The following is a 24,234-nucleotide window of genomic DNA, read 5'->3' on the forward strand; positions in this document are numbered from 1 at the left end:
CCCATCCCCTTTTTAGATTTTAGAAGTGACATATAAAACATTTGGGCTGTTCTAACTCATTTACTAAGTATCCCACAAGGCTGCTAGTTTTGAGTGAGGCCCAGAGCAAGGCAAGGTTCTACAATAGTTCCCAACTGTAATGCAAGTTGCTCTTCCATTGGGCATATGACTCAGCAGGTCCAAATGGCTTCTAATTGACTATGGCAAATAGGTGTGCTGTACAGATACGGTACCATACATCCTGGATTTCAATGACAGCCTGAGTTTTCAACTGTTATCTCCAAATAATTATTAATACTGTCCCTTTTCACTCTCATATATGTCCTGGTTTGGATGATAAAGTACGTCATCATTCTATGAATACAGCCTTTTCTAGGTACCCATAGCAGATCCATTTTTGAGCAAAGTTATGCCCTATTCTGCAGATAACTATTTTGTTTTTGAAAAACAACTTCTTGCTTACTAGTACATGTTGGTAGAGGCCAAATACCTGACCACAGGATACTGTGTGATCATGCAACCTGAGCCACTCATCATGAACTGAACATGCAACAGAACTCCCCTATCAAGTGAAAGCAATATTTGAAATCAGGCTCCAGCAAGTCTGGAAAAGTTGCAGGAATATATGGCTCAGATTCCTAATGTGCATTCTCCTGCTGTATTGCTACCTCTCCATCAACCCTTAGCTAAGGTCATGCGGCCATCTAATATAGGAAGAAAAACCTCCAGTTGGGTTTACAAATGACTTAGCATGATATGCTGATACCTTCTCAAAGTCAACTATTACAATATTATAGGCCCATATAGGAGTGACCAAAAAGACAGGGGAAGAGAAATCTTCTAAGTAGGCAGAACTTAGAACAATGTATCTGATCAGCCATTTGCTTGGTCAGAGAGATAGCCAGAAGTACAGATCTATACTGATTCATGGGCAGTGGCTGATGGTTTAGCTGAATAGTCAAAGCTTGGAAAAAATATGGGAAAGTGGCTGAAAGTAGAGAGGAAAACTATGTGATTTAACCTCTCAGAATGGACAGAGTATGAAGATTATTTGTGTCTCATATGACTTTTTCCCCAAGACTATCCCCTGTGGGGGAGACTCTCAATGGTCAGGAAGATAAGGTAACCCATTCCATGAATGTCCGTTACCCTCTTTCCCTTGGTGGCGGGGATGAAGGCTACACACTTCCTTTCACCAAAGCAAATGTGGTTATAACACTTGCTGAGTACTCAACCTGCCAATGGCAGAAGCCACTGCTGAGCCTCTAATATGGCACCATTTCTAGAGGGATTATACAGCCATCTAGTACCAAGTTGACTTTAAAAAGCAGCAGCAAGTTTTGTTTACTAGATTATAAATGTATTTTTGGATATAGATTTGCCTTCCCTGCCCACAATGTTCGACAAGTGGAATTAGAAACTGTTGTTACAATAATACTAGCTTTTGTAATTGCCCATGTATTTACCTTTAACGAGAGCTTTATTTCTTCTTACAGCTTTGAGTTACTGTCTAGCATCCTTTCATTTCAACCTGCAAAAATCCCTCTAGTATTTATGCAGGGCGGGACTGGTGGTAATTAATTTTTTTTACCTTTTATTTATCTGGGAATGTCTTAATTTCTTCCATACGTTGGAAGAACACTTCTGCTGGATGTAGGATTCCTGATTGAGTTGTTTTTTTTTTCTTTTAGCACTTTAAATATTTAATATATCAGCCCACTGCCTTCTGGCCTTAAAAGTTTCTGACAAGAAGTCTGCTGATAATCTTATTGAAGATTCCTTGTATGTGATGAATTGCTTCTCTCTCACTGCTTTCAAGATCCTCTCTGTCTTTTAACAGTCTGATTATAATATGACTCAGTGGAGGTGTCTTTGAGTTCATCCTATCTTGGAGTTCACTGAGCCTCATGTATGTTTATATTCATGTCGTTCATCAAACTTCAGAAGTTTTAGGCTGCTTTTTCTTCAAATAATCTCTTCGTGCTTTCTCTCTTCTCCTTCTGGGACTTTCATAATACATAGGTTGGTTTGCTTGAAGGTATCCCAATCCCACAGGTCCCTTAGGCTTTGTTCAAGTCAATCTTTTTTTTTTCTTTTGTTTCTCTGACTTGATAAATTTAATTGTTCTATCTTCAAGTTTGCTGATTCTTCTGACTGCTCGAATCTGCCTTTGAATCTCTCCAGTGAATTTTTCATTTCTTATTCTAATTTTCAGGTTTAAAATTTCTTTTTGGTTTCTTTTTTCATTGTCTATCTATTTGTTGATATTTCCATTTTGTTAATATATCATTTTCTTGACTTTATTCATATCTTCCATTAGTTCTTTGAAAACCTTTAAGACAGCTGTTTTAAAGTCTTTAGTAAGTCCTCCCTTTCTCAGGGATAGTTTCTGTTGCTTAATTTTTTCCTTTGGCTGGGCCATATTTTTCTGTTTCTTTGTATGCCTTGTGATTTTTTTGTTGAAAGCTGAATATTTGAATCTATTAATATGGTAACTCTAGAAATCAGATTCTCCCCTTTACCAGGGTTTGCTTGTTTTTGTTTTGTTTTGTTTTGTATTTGATTACTGTAGGCTGTCTCTGTGTCAAGGATTAGGCTGAGGTGTAAATGTAAGGTCTTCTCAGGTCTTTTCTAAGCCTGTGCATTTCTCTGGGTATATGTGGTGACATTCTCATTTCCTCTGTATATGCAGCTGCTTTTAAATGTCCCAGACTTTAATGTCTGGCTCCCAAAAGAGGGGGAAAGGAATGGGGATTAAGAAAAGAAATCCTTTAAATTCCCTGGAAGTCTCTTCAGCTGGAGCAGAAAGGGCTTACGACAGTTGTGGATGGGTGTGTGTGCAACAATGGTTGTGTGCCTCTCTGTCTGTGCCTCAATGATTAGAAGTAGCAATCAGTGATCACAGCACAAATCTCTAAAATTTGGAGGACAGGGATCTTTTTGCTCACCCTGGCTTCTGCAAGCTGCATGTGAGTTACCCAACAAATATATTTATTATTCTAATTATCAGGTTTAAAACTTGAACCATGAGATTGGGAGTTAGGGGATGGGTAGCTGCTACCGGGTTAAGAGCTGTAATTGACTGAAATTAGCTGCAGTTTGTCATCTAAATCTTCCCCTGGAAGACGTAAACTTTTATTTATTTATTTATTTATTTTTTTGAGACAGAGTCTCGCTCTGTTGCCCAGGTTGGAGTGCAGTGGCGTGATCTCCGCTCACTGCAAGCTCCACCGCCTCCCGGTTCACGCCATTCTCCTGCCTCAGCCTCCCTAGAAGCTGGGACTACAGGCGCCCGTCACCACACCTGGCTAGTTTTTTTGTATTTTTAGTAGAGATGGGGTTTCACTGCGTTCGCCAGGATGGTCTCGATCTCCTGACCTCGTGATCCGCCCGCCTCAGCCTCCCAAAGTGCTGGGATTACAGGCGTGAGCCACCGCGCCTGGCCGACGTAAACTTTTAATAGAGTGTGAAGATTATTTGTGTCCACGGTTTCAAAATTGTTACATCAGACTGATTCTGCCAATGAAACTGTTGTCTAGATGAGGAGACACATTCTTGGTGCTTCCTACTCTATCATCTTCTCAGAATCCTCTAGTGAAATAGTCTTTGATGATTTATCTACTATACCAAATAGATATAGTTAAAGTTGGGACCCTAACTTAACAGCATAGGGTATCACAGAAACCAAAACTGATACTGTTTTTCTCATAACCATAACCTAAGGGCCTAGGAATTAATGGAAATGAAAGTAGCTCCTCTTACAATATATCTAATAGTCCACTTGCAGATTTTTTGCTTCTCATTCTATAATTTTTGGTATTTCTGATTTACAAGTCTTAGTTCCTAAGGAGGTACTTTTACCAGGAGACACAATCATGGTTCCACTGAACTGGAAGTCAAGATTGCTACTGGCCACTTGCATTTCTCATTTCACTGAACCTATAGTCAGACAAAGAGGGGTTCATTCTACTGACTAGGTGACCGATACTGTTTATAAAAATAAATATAATTGCTGTTATACCTTGAGGTAAAAAAAAAAAAAAAAAAGTATCTTTGGGACTACAGTATTATCTAGTGCTCCTCTAAGAAGTTCCATGTCTTTTAGTCTTTTAATGAAAACTACAGCAACCCAGTAAAAGCAGGACCTTTAAAGACTCAGACCCTTCAGAAGTAAAGGTTCAGAAGACCACATCAGTTAAAGAACCCCAACCAGCCAAAGTGCTGGACGAGGACAAAGGAACATTAAATAGGTGATGGAAAAAAGGATTTACGAATATTCACTATGGCCTCCTGACCAGTTAAGAAATGATCACTGTAGCAACTATGCATATTTTCATGTGCATTTTCTTCCTTCCTTAGTGTGTGTGTGTGCACTCGCATGCACACTTAAACTGCTAGTGGTGATTGACTTTACAACTTAGTTTTTAGGATATAAAATATCCATAAATTTCTTTAGAAGAGAAAATAATATCATCCAGCGATGGCTACAGTAACTGATGGAACTGTGTCTCATCCTTCTTGAGGAGATGGTGAAAGTGTCTTCAGTGTAAGAGGAAGAGTTCCTTCATGTTAGGTAAAAGCATGGTGCAGTTGCTATTGTTGTATGGAAATTAAATATGGAGGGAAGCAGGAGAGTAGATATTGGGGTTCCAAGGGTTGAATGGTGCCAGTTATCTGCCTGTTTGCTCTCAGCCTTCACCCCTTCCTTCTGTGTTCTTCTGTGTATTGCAGGGGGCTGGAGCCACTTCCTTAACTACACTTCCCAGACTGCCTTTCCAACTAGCTGGATACCGCCAATAGAAGGAATTCATGAGAGACTGGAAGGCCAGAGCTGGGGAGAAGCAACTGTCTTGTTTGGCTTCTGATAGCATTTCTGTCTGCAGCAGCAGTGATAGTGCAGCAGCAATGGCAGTACTAACCACGGTAACTGCATTGGCAGAGATTCCAGCCTTGGTTGAGGCATCACATCTTCAGCAGGTCTACAATTACAGTGACACCCTCCCTGAAAGCCCAGCAGTGGATATAGACTTGTTGACTTCAGTTGAGCAGTGATGCAGCTTCTGATCTCTGGTTATCAACGCTTCTTCCTTTTTGTTCTTCCCATACCCCTCTTCTCCACTTAGCTCTTCCATCCCTTCTAACAGCCATGTAACCAATTCCCTCTCTTTATCACTGGTGATATTTTAGGTGGAATAATGGTTCTCTGGGTATGATTTTTAAGAGTGCTTACCTTTTAGAGCTACATACTGGAATATTTATAGATGAAATAATATGAAACATTTATGGCTGTATATATCTGAGATTTTTCTTAAGAATATTCCAGGAGGGGGCGTGATGGGGACATAGATGAAACAAGATTGGCCATAATTTGATAATTGTCAGGTGATAATTGTGGGTGATAGGTACCTGGAGTCAATTTTATGATTGACTCTAATTTTATATGTGTTAAAAAACTTTCCATAACAAAATACCAATTATCTCTCCCTGCCAAGAATTAATAAATCAATAAACCAATCGATAAACCAATGAATCCCTTCTATTTTTAATACCTTAAGTGGGTTTTGTATTTCTGTCTACAGCCTGACAGGCTCATAGAGAAAGCTTATCTAAGAATGAAGCCAGGACCCGGCAGAATGGCTCCCGTGAAGAAGGGTGGCAAGAAGAAAAAGGGCCATTCTGCCATCCATGAGGTGGTGACCCGAGAATACACCATCAACATTCACAAGTGCATCCATGGAGTGGGCTTCAAGAAACGTGCCCCTTGAGCACTCAAAGAGATTCAGAAATTTGCCATGAAGGAGGTGGGAACTCTAGATGTGCGCATTGATACCAGGCTCAACAAGGCTGTCTGGGCCAAAGGAATAAGGAATGTCCCATGCCGAACCCATGTGCGGTTGTCCAGAAAACATAATGAGGATGAAGATTCACCAAATGAGCTCTATACTTTGGTTACCTATGTACCTGTTACCACTTTCAAAAACTACAGACAGTCGATGTGGACAAGAACAAATCACTGATTGTCAACTATATCAAATAAAGTTATAAAACTGAAAGAAAAAAAAAGAATGAAGCCAACACTAAGGAAAACAAAGATGTCTTCATATGTATGACAGAACAAGTAACAGACTAACAGAAGCTGTACACATGCTCAAGAAATAGAGATGCACACAGAGACCTGACAACATCCTGTGCACCTATATACAGCCAAAGCATCCAGCAGATTCACCTGATTTTTCACATACATGAACCAATAAATTCCCCTTTTTGTTGCAGCTACTTTGAATTGGACTTCTATTACCTGCAAACAAAACAACCCCTAACTAATGAAACCCCTAATAAATGATCACTACTATTATCTCAACCCCCTTGAGTAACTAACCAACCACAATCATCACTATATAAAATCTAAGTAACTTACTACATATATACACACATATATTTAGGCATAACTCACAATAGAATATGCTAAGTATTAAATTAACTGGAAACACTAAATTAAACTGATCCCTAGAGAAGGGATTAAGAGGCATGGGCTAAAGCAGTCAGAGAAGGCCCCTGGTAGGGAAAGGAGGAAGGTCTGAGCTGGGCCTTAGAAAATGTACAGAATCTACATAAGAATATAATATAATGGTCATGAGTATGGTCTCTGGAGTCCGACAGACTTGGTTCAAATCCTGGGTCTGTTACCGACTAGCTTCGCAACTTTGGGCAAGTTACTTAAATGTCTGTACTTATTTCCTCATCTAAAAAATGTGGATAATAACAGGAGACCTACCTCACAGAGCTGTTATGAAGATTTAATGAGTTAACATATATAATGCTGAGTACAGTGTCTGGCTCATTGTAAGTACGACATACGTGATTTTATTACTATCAAGAGAGGAAGGACCAGCCAGAAGGAATGGTCTCAGCAAAGGTGCAGAGTGGGAATGTACAAAGCTTATCTAGAGACCAGGGAACAGACTTATTGAGCTGACACAGAAGGCTCGTGAAGGAGAATTGTCTGGCAAGACAATTTACAGATGACCAGTCAGAGGCAGGGAAAGTGGCTTGCCAAACATCTTGATCTCTCCTAACAGCACACAGGAAATTGGGGGCACGTGTCTGCGGCCTTTCTGGGAGCTTCAGTAGGTGACATTATCCCTGCTTTGAGCACTTACAGCCTGTCTTTATGGCACTTCCAAGCTGCTATGGGTTATTTCCTTGGATACTTATACACAAAAACACAGAATGGACTCCGGGAGATAGAACTTACTGCTCTGCGACGGCCAAATTGGGCGGCAGGGAGGTGAGGCCATTGCCTGTGAGGAGCAGGACACGGAGGTGTGGCAGAATCCCCAAATCACAGATGGCCTCCGCAGTCAGGCTGTTGAAGGAAAGGTCCAAGAACTGCCATGCAAAGATGAAAGATGGGGAAGATAAGCACTCTGTGTGACAATGATATATATATATGATGTGGGAACTACTTTCTAGAGTGCCCCATTGCCCACAGGAAAAAACCCTCCTGCACCTTTAACATTAAAGGTCTACTAGAGTCAGTACCCAACCGGTTTTCTAGCCTTACTTGCCACTACAAATCTTTGTTTATCCTGTAGTGCTGGGCAAACAGACTCCTCCCCACTCTTTGCCTCATCCACCTATAGATCTTTGCTTGTACTGTTTGCTTAAATGGGAATGCCCCTCTTCCATGTATCCTAATCCAAGCCCCCAAAAGATAGCTCAAAAGTTGCCTCCTTGTAAAACCTTCTCAATTCCCCAGACAGATGGAATCTCTACCTCCCCTAACTTTGACTGCTTTATCTAAACTGCTCTCAGGGTACTCGGGGTACTTATCCAAGTCTGCCAGGTATCTGGCATATGGATATGCCTAGCATAGTGCTTGGCACACAGTGATGGACTAGATCATAAACTGGTACTTGGAGGACTGTGGGGTCAAGTGCCATGCCACTGTAACACTATCCTTGTAAGTTAGCATAAGACCTGGAGCAAAGTAGTTGCACATAAAAAATGAGCTGAAATAAACTGGCTTCAGTGGCTCACGCCTGTAATCCCAGCACTTTGGGAGGCAGAGGTGGGCATATCATGAGGTCAGGAGATTAAGACCATCCTGGATAACATGGTGAAATCCCGACTCTACTAAAAATACAAAAAATTAGCTGGGTGTGGTGGCACGTGCCTGTAGTGCCAGCTACTCGGGAGGCTGAGGCAGGAGAATTGCTTGAACCTGGGAGGCAGAGGTTGCAGTCAGCTGAGATCACGCCATGTACTCTAGCCTGGGTGACAAAGCAAGACTCTGTCTCAAAAAAAAAAAAGAAAGAAAGAAGAAAAAAGAAATAAACTGGCTTATGAGGACAATAAACCCAAATTTTCACCCTATTGTCAACCACCTTCTAACTGGCCTTCTGGATTCATTAGATAGTTGACTGGGGTCAAGGGGCCAAGGAGTCAATCAGAAAACTGTGTTTCTCTGCAGAGACAAAGAAAATCGGGATAAATGACATCTGTCCAATATTTGTTCTCCTTCTCCTAAGCCTCTGTAGACTCTATATATACAAGTTGGCTCCCTTTCATGCACCCCTATTTCTTATGTGCTTCCGTGTGCCCACCTCCTCAACATACATTGAAGTCTATTGAATGGGGTTGGTTTCAGCGCCTAATTCAATTGGTACAGGAGTAAGTCTTTGGTCAGCCACATCAGTATTACATAGTCAGACATATACACACTACAGGTTACCATCAGAGAAGGACTGGGTTTGGTCCGACTCTGCTGTAATAATTAATTGATAGTTCTGCAGACCTGGGCGTAAGTCCTGACTAACCATGTGATATTAGGCAAATTACTTAATCTGGGTTTCCTTATCTGTAAAGTAGAAATAAGTGGTTCCTATGTAAATAAAGCCTTTACCTGGAGTCTAGTATACAGTAAATGCTTAATGTTGGCTGTCATCATCATCATCATCATCCTTTCATTCCTCAACCCTATGCATAAGGCTTACTTTGCACCCATCCCTGCCCTTTAGGAGCTCCCAGCCTACTCAACTAAATACATGTATATGTTCATTACGTAGCAATGCTACTGGGATAGATGTCTGAAGACAGACGAATCAGGGCACAAAGGAAGGAAATGGTCAGGTCTACCAGGGGATCAGGACAGGCTTCACAGGGTAGGTAACATCTGAGCTGTCCTCAGAGACCAACAGGTATTCACCAAATTGTTGAGGGCAAAGATACATTCAGGGCAGCAAGTGGCATGTATGGAAGACAGGAGGCAGGAGGCAACCTTGCTTGTTCTGAGAACCATGAATAGTTTGGTTATGACTGAAGTCCATGGTATAAGAAATGGCTTGACAAGACTAGCCAAGTATTACAGAAGCACCGAGTTCATGCCACCATGAGCAAATTCCAAGGTTTGAGGGTTCAGACAATGAGGTGATCCCACTTGGCTGGAGCAGAGAAGCCTACAGGAGGAAGACCTGGAAAGGTGCCCAAGATAAGCACAGGGAAAGGTGGGGGAACATTCTCTCCCTCATACTCATGTGTGAACAGTCAGCCTACGGATTCTATCTGCCTCCTTAATATCTCTCATACTTGTTCCCGCCAATCTATTTTTTATACAGAAGCCAGAATGGTTTTTCTAAAATGCAGTTCTGACCCTACCACTTAGCTTAAAACCCTTCAATGAATCCCTACTCTCCATAAGGTTTAAACTCCTCAGCAAGTTTCCAAGGTTCTCCCCAGTCTCTTTTCTGCTACCCCTCCAGGTTCACATATCACTACACTCTACTGTGTCTCAGTCTCTATTCCAACCATACTGAGCTGTTTCATTAGCGTTCTAGCTCAGAAGCTGGCCTGGCCTACTGCTATTTTGTATAACCCATGAGCTAAGAATAATTTTTGCTTTTTTCTTTTTGAGACAGGATCTTATTCTGTCACCCCTGGTGTGAACATGGCTAGAGGGCAGTGGTATGAACATGGCTCACTGAAGCCTCAAGCTGCTAGGCTCAAGTGATCCTCCTGCCTCAGCTTCCTGTGGGTCCACAGGCATGCACAACCCTGCTATTTTTTTTTTTTTAATTTTTGTAGAGACATGGTCTCATTTTGTTCCCAGGCTGGTCTTGAACCCCTGGGCTCAAGCGATCCTCCTGCCCTGGCCTCCCAAAGTGCTGGGATTACAGGTGTGAGCCACCCTGCCCAGCCAATTTTTACATTTTTAAATGGTTGAAAAAATCAAATAAAGAATAAGAGTGTGTTTCATGTGTAAGTTATGTGAAGTTCAGATGTCAGCATCATGAAGTTTTAGGCTGGGCATGGTGGCTCATGCCTGTAATCCCAGCTCTTTGGGAGGCTGAAGTGGGCAGATCACTTGAGGCCAGGAGTTTGAGACTAGCCTGGTCAACAAGGTGAAACCCGTCTCTACCAAAAATACAAAAATTAGCTGGGTGTGGTGGTTCCCCCCTTTAGTTCTAGCTACTCAGGAGGCTGAGGCATGAGAATCGCTTGAACCCAGGAGGCAGAGGTTGCAGTAAGCCAAGATTGTGCCACTTACTCCAGCCTGGGTGACAGAGTGAGACTGTCTCAAAAAATTAATTAATTAATTAAAATAAATAAAGTTTTATTGGAACACAGCCATCCTCATTTCTCATTTGTGTACATATTATCTATGGCTGTTTTCCATTATACAACAGCAGAGCTGACTAGTTATGATTAGTTATGACCATATATTATTGTCTAAATATATATGGTCATATATATTTGATATAGCCTAAAATATTCACTGTCTGGCCTGCTGTACAGAAAAAGTTTGCTGACCTCATTCTAGCTGCTTTGACTATTTAATGTAGGATCCAAATTTGCTTTCTATAGAATTAAGTGCAATTCAAAGAAATGAATAGCCTTAGAATCACAGGCCACAGAATTTCAGAGCTGACCCAGAATTTACAGAGGGGAAATGTTAGTCCCAGAGAGGGTACAATGTTTGGCCAGGTAGGCATGGCAAAGTACTGGCAAAACCAAGATAAGAGAAGGTCTTCTGACTACCAGGGCAGGGCTCCAGCTGAACCTTCTTCAGATCTGTAATCTGAGAATCAAACCATGGCAAGTTAAGTTTTTCTAAATTGACTCCTGAAGAATTATTCTACTCTGGGCTTTTCCTCCTGGGGCAGCCTTTTTGGCAAACAAGAACAGAAGACTCCTAACCTGGCTACTACATCTGCTGAGTCACATCAAGTTTTATTACACATCAAAATATTCATTACTGTGAGCTGCAAATTCAGGATATTTGACAGGTTTATCCTTCTTCTTAGGGAGCCCTTGCAAATCACAGACAGATGAAAACAGATGGCTGGGCAAGAGATTTCCTGTTTTCATTTATATTCTGCATCTTAACTTTGGTCTGCTCTCTTATGTAAACACCCTTTTGTAAGGGTAGGTCTGTGGATAAATCATCTTCATCAGATGCAATCACACTATAAAGTAAGGCCTCCAAAAAAGTCACTCATGATCAATCACTAGATCCAAGCTAGTCAGTTGTGGGGTCAGAGCCTATAGTCATGCCTCCTCCCTTCAACCCACTGGCACTTGAAACAGGTTTGAAATGGTAGGGGAAGAAGACAAGATGCATGGTACAATGCACAACACAGGAGCTCAATGACTACTCTTTGAAAAAGTAGAAGAACAAATAAATGGAAATTCTTAAGAAGCTCCCAGGCTAAAAGGGACATGGCTCCCTGTATCTCTAGACCATCTGAAACCTGTTTCCTTCTGTCTATTCCAAAATCTACTATTAAATATTCATTAACACAGAAAAAAAATGCACCGGTTGTTGTAAACTTTCTATTTTATTCGACTTTCAAGAGCTTTGCTTCCTGGACAAGTGTGAGGACTACTTTTGTCCCAAATCATAGTAAATTACTGTTATCTTCAATATGACTTGAGACCATGGAGAGAAGGTTCCACTACAGTCAGCAGAATATGCTTTAAAAATGCAAAGACATATAATCCAATTTAGGAAGATGGCTATTCCAAGAGCTTAAAACCTTTTAAAGCTTTGGCATATGAAGGCCATCAACTCTGAAAAACTCACTCTTGTAGAAGGTTCCCCTCACTGACAACAACAGGTTAAGTGAGGCTTTTGTGAAGAATGGCTGACCCTTGATGTTTGCTGATGAAATCATTTAAGTTAACAGCTCTTTGGGGTCGACCTCAAGGTTCATGATGTGCAGACATTTTGCTGAGATTTGACTCTGAAACACTTCTACTCCAGCATGTGGAGAAGAGTCTATTACTCAGTGAGTGAGCATGGCCAGATGCCCAGCCCCACACGTGGCTCCAACTCTGTTGTCCTTTACTGTCCACATATGCAGTGACTCTCAGGTAGTGACAAAGCTTTGTTCCTTTGTAAAAAGTGACCCACAAGTCTTCATGAAAGCTGAAGAAGTAATCAACTTGAACTATGAGGACATGTGCAGAAAATGCATGGCTATGGGAAAATTTAGGAGAAAACCAAGAATGCAAACAAAATTTTCTGTATTTTCTAATTTGGGGTTTGAAGAATAGCTGTGAATGTACAAATGTTCAAGACTCTGCTGCTGATGCCATTGAATCCCTATTCATACTCATCTCCGAGGTTATGGACTAAGCCTATAACCTGCTCTATCCCAGCCACTGAGACTGATTCAGCTCACTTAGACCACAATGAGACTCTGGAATGAGTCTATAATATCTCCAGTTGAGCCGATCCAATCTGCTGCACCTAGCTCTTAAGCTCCATGGCTCCTCAACCCCCACTAGATCCAGATCTCCCCTCAAAACTCTCCCTCCTATAATATTCTGTTTTAAAACTTTTCCGCACAGACTCCCTTGGACATGACCTTTGGCATTTATTTTCCAGGACCATGCACCATGGTTAAGTCTTTGGTATCAACTATTTGCTGCCACTTCTACCGTCACCACCACCTCCATCACTATCACTGCCCTTACAACCCCCACCCCCACCCTCCCTGAGGCCAGCAATGAAGCAAGGGCCTGGCTGTACAGGCCCAGCAAGCCCCTTCCCAACAGTTATAATCAGTAAAGCTCTATACTCATTCCTTACAGGGGAACTTGGTGGGCACCAAAAACTTCCTACCTCCAACTTACTTCCAATAACTTAAAGTCTCCATATTTCACGTAGATAGTTTTGATGCCATTAAATGCGAGATCCAGTTCCTTTAGGGCTGGAAACGTGTGAAATGCCTCTACATGGGGAGGAGAAAGACAGTCTGCAGTTTGTAAAGGACTTAAGAGAAAGATATTAATAATTACCATTTACTGTGTTCCTACTGGGTTAGGCCAGGCACTGTATAAGGTACTCTTCATACATGGCCTCTAAATCTCCAACAACGCAGAAAAATAGGGATTACTACTTCCATTCTATGGCTGACTAAGCCTCAGCCAAACTAAGTGATTTGCCAGAATGAAATTGCTGGTAAGTGAAAGAGCCAAGGATTGAATCTAAGTCTGCTCAACAGCAAAGCACATTTAAAAAATTATCTTTATTAATCCTGATTACAAAAATTAAAACATAACTAAGAAAAACAGTCAAACACCATAGAAAAATAAAAAGTTCTGTTTAATCCCAACATCCAGAGACAAGTATTAAAAGTTGCATATATAGCACTCAACTTTTACTCATGTATATATCAAAATACACACACATACCTCTTTTAACAAAAATAGAGTCATTCTGTACACATTGTACTGACTTGCTTTTTCCCTTAACAATATAACTTAAAGATTATTTCATGTCAAAACATATAGATATGCCTACTGTCTCTTGATGTTCTACTGTATAGATATATGCTAGTTTACTAATCCATTTCCCTATTGATAGCCTTTAGGCTATATGAATAAAAGGTAACGAACTATATGAATAAAAGTTTCTCTCTCTGAATGAGAACTGAACTTTTTCTAGCCCTGTTCCTCTGGTAACCTGAAACCAATGGTATAGTAACTGCATTTCCAGGCAGTATCACTTGTGGTAAAAATCACCCTAGGTTGGTAAATTACATCTGGGCTAGGAGAAACTGTAAATGAATGATAGACGCCTGAAAGGGGCACCATAATTTTGGGCTTCCCTATGTGTAGTGATTCCTATAATTGGACATATCCTTTGCAGAAACTCTAGGAGCTATGCCTATAAGTGTTTCAATGTATATTGGCTCCTGTGGCGAATGAGATTTCTAAGCCAGGGTGGCTTTTGCATCCACCCAATGACAGTTTCACTGTCTTGTACCTGAGCTGACACTGGGGGTCGGGAGGAGGGGCACAAAGAATGCCTCATGGATGGCTTTGGGAACTCCACTGAAGAGAAACTCCTGATGCTGGCAGTACTGGCATTCTGTGTGGAATTACTTAGAGCCTTCTAAGTGAACCTGATGTTAAATATAGCCCATGGTAGTCTTGTAAGTCAGAATGTTCAGTAGAACCTAATAAAGGCTGCTTTGTGAGTATTTCTGGATGTTTCCAATGAGCAGCCTTGTACGAGTGTGTTTCTATAGAATAATTTCCTGGAAGTAAAGCTACTAGATTAAAGGCAATGACTATTTTAAATTTTAAGAAACATTACCAAATTACCTCCAAGATGTTACATCAATGACTATACTTCCACAGTTCAATGCAAGAATATCCATTTCCCTACCAATGCTGGCTGTCATCAGCCCTTTTCACTTCTGCCAATATTTGACAGGCAGAAAACAGTATCTTGATCTATTGTAATTATTAGTGAGGTTGAACATCTTTTCATATACCTATTGGCCTTTGTATTTCAAGCCCAAGCTCCTGACAGAACACCCTGTCTCCTAAAGGGCAGGACCTCATCATATGCTTCTTTGAAAACAATCTTCAAACTCAATGCAACAAAACTGAACTTATCCTATTTCCCTCTGACCTGCCTTTTCTCTAGTGTGCTGTGCCCTGTCTCAGTGAAATGCCCCCTTGATTCCTCCCTCTCCTTACATCCCTATCAGTCTATCAGTTACCAAGTCCTGTGGTTTCTACTCCTTCTAAACCAATCTTAATCTCTCTCTCTCTCTCTCTCTCTCTCTCTCTCTCTCTCTCTCTCTCTTTCTCAATCCTCTGCATGCTTCTTGTCATAATCCTGGCTCAGGCCTCATCTCCACTCCCCTAAAAACCTGAAATAATCTCCCAGGTTTCCTGGCCTCCATCTTCTTCTTATCTTATAATCCACTCTCCTCAAAACTGCCACTGAGCTTCTCTATTTAAAACCCTTCCAAGGCTCTCTTTCGCCTGTAGCACTAAGTCCAATTCACTCCTGGTCCTTGATAATCCAGTCACTGCCAATCTCTCTAGTTTCATTTGTCCCTCACATGCTTCCCTGGCAAACATACAAAACCTCTTCAGTCTTCCTGATCAGGTGCTGCCATTCCACATCTGCTCCAGCAGCCAGAAATGCCTTCTTACCTTCTAGTTCCTGAATCACTCCTATTCATTTTTTTGGTCTCAGCTTAGGTGCTCCTCTTCTCAGAAGTTCCTCCTGACACTCTGGCCTGGCTTGAAGTCCCCCACATATATGCTTGCATAATATTTCCTGATTCTCTCTTTCACTGCTCTCCCCTCATTCTGCTCTAACTATCTGTATCTGAGTCCATCTCTCTCACCAAACCACGAGCTCACCAGAGCAGGACTGGATGCACTCATTTCTAAAAGCCAAATATTCACATAGTCCTAATACCCAGCAGGGGTCGCTGTGGATTTGCTGAATAACAGAAGGCTTTATGCTCCCACAGGAGCACTTTACAGGCTTAGAAACATTTTTATACACCCATCTCATATGAGCCTGCGAGGTGTCCTGCAATGGGAGGAAAAAAAGAAGGGAATTACCCCCATTGACAGATAGAAAAGTAGTAGATCACAGAAAAATGTTCTAAGTAGGTAGCGCCAGAGCAGGACTGGAATCGAGGTCTTTATGCTCTCCAGGACCCAGCCTATTGTACCCCAAAAAAGAGATGTGCGGCCAATCATGGATGGATAGATAGACAAATCCTCAGACATGTGAATGGCTGTGCTGGCTAAGAGGAGGAAGAGAGCTTTCAAGAAAGAAAAAGCTTACCTAGAGGCAGCAGGTTTTCTGAGGCATTGATATAAATCACAGAATGAAAATGCTTGAAGTCATTTTCCTTAGCCTGTAGGAAAGCATTTCAGGAAAAAAAAAAAAAAAAAAAAAAGTCGACAAGATTAGTTCCCTGCCTAAAAGCCTCGCTGAAGCTTCAGGGCCACTGTCAGAAGGAACAAAGACCTAAAGGAATAAGGGACATCCTTAGCACAAGAGCAGCCACTTGAGTGCTGTAAGCGTTTTCCTGCTTTTTTTCCACTATGAAACATTTCAAATGTACAGAAAAGTATACTGAATGACACTCTGAAGACCCATATCACCACTATCCAGATGTATGTATTTAATACAGCTAAATATTTTTCTGTCTTTGCTTTAAATTTCCTTAAAGAAAACATTATATAGGGTGAACCACCACCATTACCACCCCGTCCATGTATCCCCTCACTAATCCCATAACAGCTATCCTGAATTGCAGACTATCATTCCCATAGTTGGTAGTTTTTGTTTGTTTGCTTGTTTGTTTGTTTTTGAGACAAGGTCTCACTTCCATTGCCCAGACTGGAGTGCAGTGACACAATCTGGGCTCACTCCAGCCTTGACTTCCCCAGCTTGGGTGATCCTTCCACCTCAGCCTCTTGAGCTGCTAGGACTGCAGGCACACGCCACCAAGACTGGCTATTCTTTTTTGTATTTTTAGCTGAGATGGGGTTTTGCCATGATTTCCAGGCTGGTCTCAAACTCCTAGGCTCAAGTGATCCACCCGCCTCAGCCAAAAAAAAGAGAAACCCAGTAGAAAAATAGACAATAGATAAATATGTTAGTATACAGAAGAGGAACTTGAAAGGCCAGCAAATACAGGAAAAGATATTCAGCCTCATAAGTAATCAGGAAAATGCAGTGCCTTTTTACAATACTTTTCCCAAAGTGCTAGGATTACAGGTGTGAGCCACTGCACCCAGCTCCCATACGTTTTTTATACTTATATTACACATGTGTGTGTGTATCTATCAACTATATATAATGCTAGATACAGATAGTAAAACTTTACATTAAATGCAATAATATTGTAGGTATCATTCTGCAACCTGCCTTTTCACTCAACACTGTTTTTGAGATTTACCTGTGTCGATACATGCAGCTTTTGAAATTTACATATGTTGACAGATGTGGTTCTAGTTCGGTCTTTTTTTTTTCTTTTCTTTTCTTTTGAGACAAAGTCTCACTCTGTCACTCAGGCTGGAGTGCAATGGTGCAATCTTGGCTCACTGCAACCTCACCTCCTGGGTTCAAGCAATTCTCCGGCCTCAGCCTCCCAAGTAGGTGGGATTACAGGTGTCTGCCACCATGCCCGGCTAATTTTTGTATTTTTAGTAGGGACAAGGTTTCACCATGTTGGCCAGGCTGGTCTCAAACTCCTGACCTCAAGTGATCCTCCTACCTCGGCCTCCCAAATTGCTAGGATTACAGGCATGAGCCACCACGCCTGGCCCCAGTTCAACCATTTTAATTCCTGTACAATATTCCATTGTTTGAATATATTGCAAGTTTATTCATTCCCATTTAGTCTGTTTCCAAATTTTATTACAAACAATGATGTAATTAATATTCTAATACACACCTCCTCATCATAAGAGTTTCTTTAATGATATACTCCTATCAAGCTGTGGGGAATACACAGCTTTATGAGATGGTACCACATTGTTCTCAAAAGTAGTTAAAACAATTTATAGTCCTACCTGCAGTGTATGAGAAGTTCTATTTCTTTAAATCCTTGCAACTGGCATTATAACACTTTAATTTTTTCCAGTCTGATTATTATAAAAAGGCACTGCATTTTCCTGATTACTTATGAGGCTGAATATCTTTTCCTGTATTTGCTGGCCTTTCAAGTTCCTCTTCTGTATACTAACATATTTATCTATTGTCTATTTTTCTACTGGGTTTCTCTTTTTTCCTATTGTTTTGTAGGAGCTCTTGACATATTCTGGATCCTAATACCTTTTGGTTATATTACTTGCTAATATCTTATCCTAGCCTCAGCTTATCTTTTACCTTTGTTTATGGTAACTTTTGTTAGATAGATATTTTTAATTAAATTTCACAGACATTTTCCTTTATGGTTTAACCACAAAGCTAGCAAGCATCCACTCATCCCGTGGGTCTCAGCTAAGCTACCACCCTCTCCAGGGTGTGTTTCCTGTGTAAGGCTGAGTCAGGGGCCTGTCCTCTGAGGTCATATTCAGCACTCTCGTGTTTCTCTCATTGGCTGCATTAGCTAGTCCCGTCTAACTCCATATCCATCTAAGCCCAGCCTCCTCCCTACCTACTGGACTATATGCTCCAGAGGGTAGGCAGTGTCTGAGCCACCTCTATACCCTCCAGCAAATAGCACAGAGACACACCAGGCCTCAGTAATGTTTGGTGAGCAGGTGAGTGAATAAGTAAAAGAAGAACAGATGGTATCCAATGAGGGGACTGAGCTTTGGCCAGCCATGTTGTAGCCCTCACAAGCTGAATTGACAGAGACCTCTGAAATCTTCTTCTACGACTTTGTCTCACTGTTATATGTGAACTATATATTATAATCTCCAGGACCATGTGCTGGCCTAGAATGGACGGCCTCTTAGCCACAAGATGAATATATTTCTATGGCTAACCTGTCCCGAAGTAACTCAATTCTGAAAACATGAGTACTAAATGAAGTGAAGCAGAACCCTGTTAAAGGAGCAGTCTGCTCTACCACAAACTTGGCCATTCTGTGGGTTAGAGCCTCTACTCTATGGTTTATACAAGTAATCTCTCTTGGTATGCCACGAAAGCCTACATGCCAAAGATGTATGTTATAATATCCCGTATACACACTGGCTAATGGTGGGTAACAAATATGGCTCCAAGCTGCCTATAAGCCAACACAAAGAAAGAAACATGATTCATTGCATGAGTCACAGCACCTGTAAGTTAGGAATGAACCAGCTTCTTGGGAAAACCATTACAATCCCTGGCATTGAAACTTAAGAAATGTCTTTTGTAGGCTCTTGTGATGGGAACTCAGTGTCACACAATGAATTATGTACCCACAAAATTACATGGCAAATTCGAAACCAGTTTCATAAGGCAATTTTCTTTTTTTTTTGAGACAGAGTCTCGCTCTGTCACCCAGGCTAGAGTGCACCGGCACGATCTTGGCTCACTGCAACCTCCGCCTCCGGGATTCAAGCAATTCTCTGCCCCAGCCTCCCGAGTAGCTGAGATTACAGGCACCCGCCACCATGCCCAGCTAATTTTTTGTATTTTTAGTAGAGATGGGGTTTCACCATCTTGGCCAGGCTGGTCTTGAGCTCCTGACCTCATGATCCACCTGCCTCGGCCTCCCAAAGTGCTGGGATTACAGATGTGAGCCACCGTGCCTGGCCCATAAGGCAACTTTCTTTAATTCATGTCAAATGGGACAAGGACAATACAAAATTTGTAGCAAAAGTTTGTGTCTGAATATTGTTTCTACCCAATAAATCTTTGTCTGACCCTCCTCTCCCTCCTTCTATGTGACCAGATTTCCAGTCCCTATGGACTCTGGAGGTGCAAGAGACAAACCACAACAGACAGGTGCACCATCTCAAGTCTGGCTCACCCCAATCACATCTTTGCTGGCAGACCTCACCTTGGAGAACTTCAGGCCACTGACATTAACAGTGCACAGATCTGATGGCTTCCTCACACAGTGGTGCTTTAGCTGGAACATAATACAAAGAGTTGGCTCTTAAGGCCCCTACAAAGTTTAATCTATTATCGTTCAGCCTTCTCTTTTTGGGCAATCTTTTGTACTTGTCATAATTTGTTTGCTTGTTCATTCATTCATTCATTATTCATCCATTCATTCACCAAATATTTACCAAACACTAAATTGGGCCATATGCTTTGCTGAATACATTAACAAACTTCCTTCTAATCCTAACTAAGCCCTTTGACATAAGTAAGATTATCTCCCCTTTTTAATGAGAAAAACAAGGTTAAAAGAGGTAATGTGCCTTGCCAAAAAATGGTACCACAGTTAGCAAGTGACAGATCTTACTAATCCAAATCTGTAATCACTAAACGCTACGCACTTTTGACTACCATATGTCACCTGACATAATTTAAAAGTTAGAGGTAAATTTTAGCTTTGGAGCTTCCATTTATATTTAATCAAACCTCATTCTTTTTTTGCTAATTATTTATTTATGGTACCCACTATGTTTAGGCACTAAAAGGCATTGGGAAGACAATGAAGAAAAAGCAGAGACATTCCATAACCTCATAGAGCTTACAGTGTCATGGGAAGCCAAGTAGCAAGTATGTATTTATAAATATGATAAATATTTTAAAGGAGAAATTCAAGATGCTATAAGAGATATAACAGGAGGTCCTAACCTCAGTCTGAATGAGGAAATATTTACTTGAGGAAGTAATATTTCAGAGACCTAAGAGCTAAATAGGTCTCATGAAAGTGGGTAGTAGGGATTATGAAGTCTACCAAGGCAGGAAAAAGCAAGGTGCTTCTGAGAGGATGAAAAACAAGATAAGGTTAGTGAGATGGCCATTAGATCATGAGTCCACGCTGGCTCTACAAAGGAGCGTGGATTTTATCCTACAACAAATGGAAAGCAGATTTTTAGTAGGGGGCTGATAGTAATTTTATAAAAATTGTAACGTCAGCTACACATAGACATATCAGACAGATTACATCACGTAGATGAGAAGACAGGAGAGGAAGGGGAAAGACCAATGTACCAGATTGGTTAATTACTTTCCTAATAACCACTACTCCTTCCTTGTTAAAGAACACCGGTGTTATTCACATTTCTCCAAATGGAATGTTCTTAAGCCACAGCTCCAGGCAGTAAGTCTTGATCTGTATAAACCAATCATGGAGGTCTCATTCCCCTAACTCATAACTGTTTGGGCATGTGACATAGGTCTAGATAATGAGATACTGGTTGCTTGGTGTTGGGGAGGGGGACCGGCTTTGGAAAGCATTTTCTTACTTCTGAAAAGACATTAGACAGTAACAATCCCTTCTGAAAAGACATTAGACAGTAGCAATCCCTTCTCTACTTCAGGATGTTATCTTCTGTATGTGATGACCAGAATTGCTGCAGCCATCTCAGGATCATGAAGGCAATCAGTCCAAGAGGACAAGGTAACATGTAAAATGGCACAGTAGAAAGACAGAAGGAACCCAAGCCTTGCAAGACATCATTAATCCAGTAAACTAATCTACCCTAAACAATGCCTCTGGCTTTTTAGGTGAAATAAAAGCATCCTAATTGGCTCACAACAGATAGAAAATGTTTGAATTAGTCCAATAAGAGATGATGGTGGCCCAGATGAGGGTCATGACAGTCGAGACGAGAAAACAGATTTGAAAACTATTTTGTAAAAGTGCCAGGATTTGGTAAAAGTTGGGGTGGGGACAGTGTGGGAGAGGCAAATGTCAAGGAAAACCTCAGGTACTGGCTTGGCGATGGGGTAGATAGTAGTGCCAACAGAGACAGTAAAGTAGACACTGGAAAAGAGATCTGTTTTGGGATTTGGAGTAGGAGCATTGGTGCTGTAATTCAACTGTCAATGAAACATTCAAGTGGAACCATCCAATAGGCAGAGTGGATACCCCATAACTCTGAGAAACATCCCTATTGCTCCTGCCTCCCACAGTGGCAAAAGTCATATTTATTGAATGTGGGAATGTATAAGTATTTGGAAACAATGGAAGAAAAAAAGGCCACTATGGGAAGTGTTTCTGCCCCTTCTCAGTATTATTATTTCAGTCCTCCTCATTCCCAATGAGAAGTGGACATAATAATGAAACTGATTCCACAGGACTGCAAAAAGCTTATACTACCCACTTGAAGTGAGATGAAACCAACAAAGGTCTCTTTCAACATCTGATCTATGCAAACACCCATCTCTTGGGAACCACAGCAGAATCTGGAAACAAAGCAGGCAGCCAGGGAGTTCTTAGGGAGCTATAAGAACTGGACGGCACATTAATATTGATTTACAAAATACATCCTTCTTAGCAAAGCCACTGAGGCATTTCTCAGAGCAGACGTGAAACTACCTGGCTGGTTTCCAACACAGCCACCCCAGTCCTCTTTGTAAAGCCTGCCCCGGGCACTAAGTAGTATCTGGTGAGCTCCCCTAGCTTTCAGCCAGACACTAAAGTCAAAGGACAAAGGCTGTGGGAGAGCAGGATCTCCCCAGTCCCACTCGATCCTGTAGAGATCGCCCCAATGAGCAGAGCAGGAATCTCTCAACCCTACTAGGTGCTGGAATGCAATTTTCAATTGACTGTTTCCCCTGACCTGCTCCTTTGCCTCTCCAACTTAGTAAGAGTTTTTACCTCATATAATGTAAAAGTACAGGCTTTGGAGTCAGTAGACCAGAGTTCTAATCCTGGATCAGCCATTTACTAGCTGTGGAACCTCAGCCAAGGCAAATTACCTCTTGGAGCCTCAGTTTTCCCAACTGCCCAATGGCAACAACACAAAAGGGATGCCAATACCTATCTTACTAGGTAGCTGTCAAGAAAGCTTCACATGTCAAGAAACTTTTGGGTCCCTTCATTATCCTGGCTGTATTCAATTTGCCAATATCACTCTAATAGTTTGGAGTAGACTGGGGGTAGCTGTGCCAGAGCAGGGTAAATCCTTCCCTACTTCCTCCGCACCCTAGCTAATGTGCCGGCCACTCCAGGATGCATTTACTCTCACCAGAAAAGCCTGGTCCAGGATACGTCCAGGAAGGTCCACCTGATTTTCCCGCCGAGACCCTTTCTTCCCCCTGAACTCAAAAGAAGTCACCTTCAGGCTTTCCCGACGTTCAGCTTGTGCTCCAACCAAACCCCTGGGCTTCTTCTTGAGGTTACCTTTCTGAACCACTAACCAGTGTCCTTGGCCTGTTGGGAAAATTAGAACAGTGAAAAGGGGAAAACTCCAAAGTTACAACGAGTGCAATTATAGACTTTGTTTATAATACTAAAACCCAAACTAGCTCCTGATTACCTAACATGCACCAGACACAGGACTGCAGCTGGGGGTAGGGGAGATATCTACTTAGGTATGTCATTTAATTGACCTCCAAACCCAGTGAAAAACATGTTACTGTCATTATTTTATAGATGAAAAGGCTGCGACAAAAGGAGGTGGAATGACTTGCCCAATTCCTTCCTTCACATTTTTATCTCCAAATTCTATTATTCCTTCAAAAACTAAGATCAAGTATTTCCTGTTCTGTGAAGTCTTCCCTTTTGCCCCTCAGTAGAGCTGATTGCTCTTTCTCATGCATGCCAGTTACTCTTCTACTGGTCATCTCTTGGGTAATGCCTAATGTGTGACCTCAATTCAAGGGTTCCATCTTCTCAAACCTCTATCAGTGTACAGAAAAGATGCTGTTAGAAACTCACAAGAAGAAAATGTAGGACAGTTTGTGTTTAAAAAAAAAAAAAACTTATAATAAATGTCTACTGTAGAAAGAATTTTAAATTGTGCATAAGCAAAAAGAATATGAGGTTCACTAGTAAGCCCACCAAACAAAAATCATAACATATTTCGGAATCTGTTCTTTCTTGCACCAGCAGTTTATTTATGGCATGGTATTCATTGCAATCTGTAATTCTTTTATTTGTTCACTTATTCATTGTTTCCTTCTCTAGAGCGGAAGCTCTGGAATAGCAGGGACTTTATCTGACTCATTCATCTCAGTATTCCCAAGGCCTGCACAGAGCTTACCACATTGTGACTGTTGCTGAACAAATGACTGAATGAACTCTGTCCTATAGCCCCTGCCCACACAGTCATCCATTCCTATCTTTTCTGAGCATCTACTTTATGCTGGGAACTGGGAGTATGAGAATGAATAAAAAGGAAGCCCTAACTCAAAGGAGTCATAATAATATAATACATAACATCTTATATACAATAGTATAATAATAATATAAGGGGTGCTGTGGGAACAAGCTTTGTGCCTCTAACCACCGGTTATCTTCTGGGAAAGCCCACTATCCCTGCCTCAGGGACTTGCCCCGGCTCATACAGCACTGCTGCCCATCCTGCTTCTTGGATGCAGTTCCTGTCCTGTATCTCATA

The 24,234-nt window shown here is 41.4% G+C and overlaps 1 protein-coding gene and 1 pseudogene across 11 annotated transcripts in view; one reads left to right on the plus strand and one right to left on the minus strand.

Annotated features, from left to right (window-relative positions):
• Window positions 1-6,037, plus strand: part of LOC105468748 (large ribosomal subunit protein eL31-like) — a 56,207-nt pseudogene extending 50,170 nt beyond the window's left edge.
• Window positions 1-24,234, minus strand: part of LOC105468749 (X-ray radiation resistance associated 1) — a 104,266-nt gene that overhangs the window by 67,378 nt on the left and 12,654 nt on the right. For 6 of the 11 annotated variants that reach the window (XR_011610931.1, XM_071075302.1, XM_011719074.3 and 3 more), the window contains 5 exons: window positions 22,861-23,045; window positions 19,770-19,841; window positions 16,109-16,181; window positions 13,138-13,235; window positions 7,256-7,389 (listed from right to left, as the gene is read on the minus strand). Coding sequence is in view for 8 of the 11 variants with exons in the window: in XM_011719074.3 (XP_011717376.2) it covers window positions 7,256-7,389; window positions 13,138-13,235; window positions 16,109-16,181; window positions 19,770-19,841; window positions 22,861-23,045 (562 nt within the window). In the remaining 3 variants the exon portion in view is untranslated. The remainder of the gene's footprint in view (window positions 1-7,255; window positions 7,390-13,137; window positions 13,236-16,108; window positions 16,182-19,769; window positions 19,842-22,860; window positions 23,046-24,234) is intronic. The other 5 variants (XM_011719071.3, XM_011719070.3, XM_071075300.1 and 2 more) reach the window with 5 other exon arrangements.

Source organism: Macaca nemestrina, chromosome 12 (genome assembly GCF_043159975.1).
Source record: "Macaca nemestrina isolate mMacNem1 chromosome 12, mMacNem.hap1, whole genome shotgun sequence".
NCBI lineage: Eukaryota > Metazoa > Chordata > Mammalia > Primates > Cercopithecidae > Macaca > Macaca nemestrina.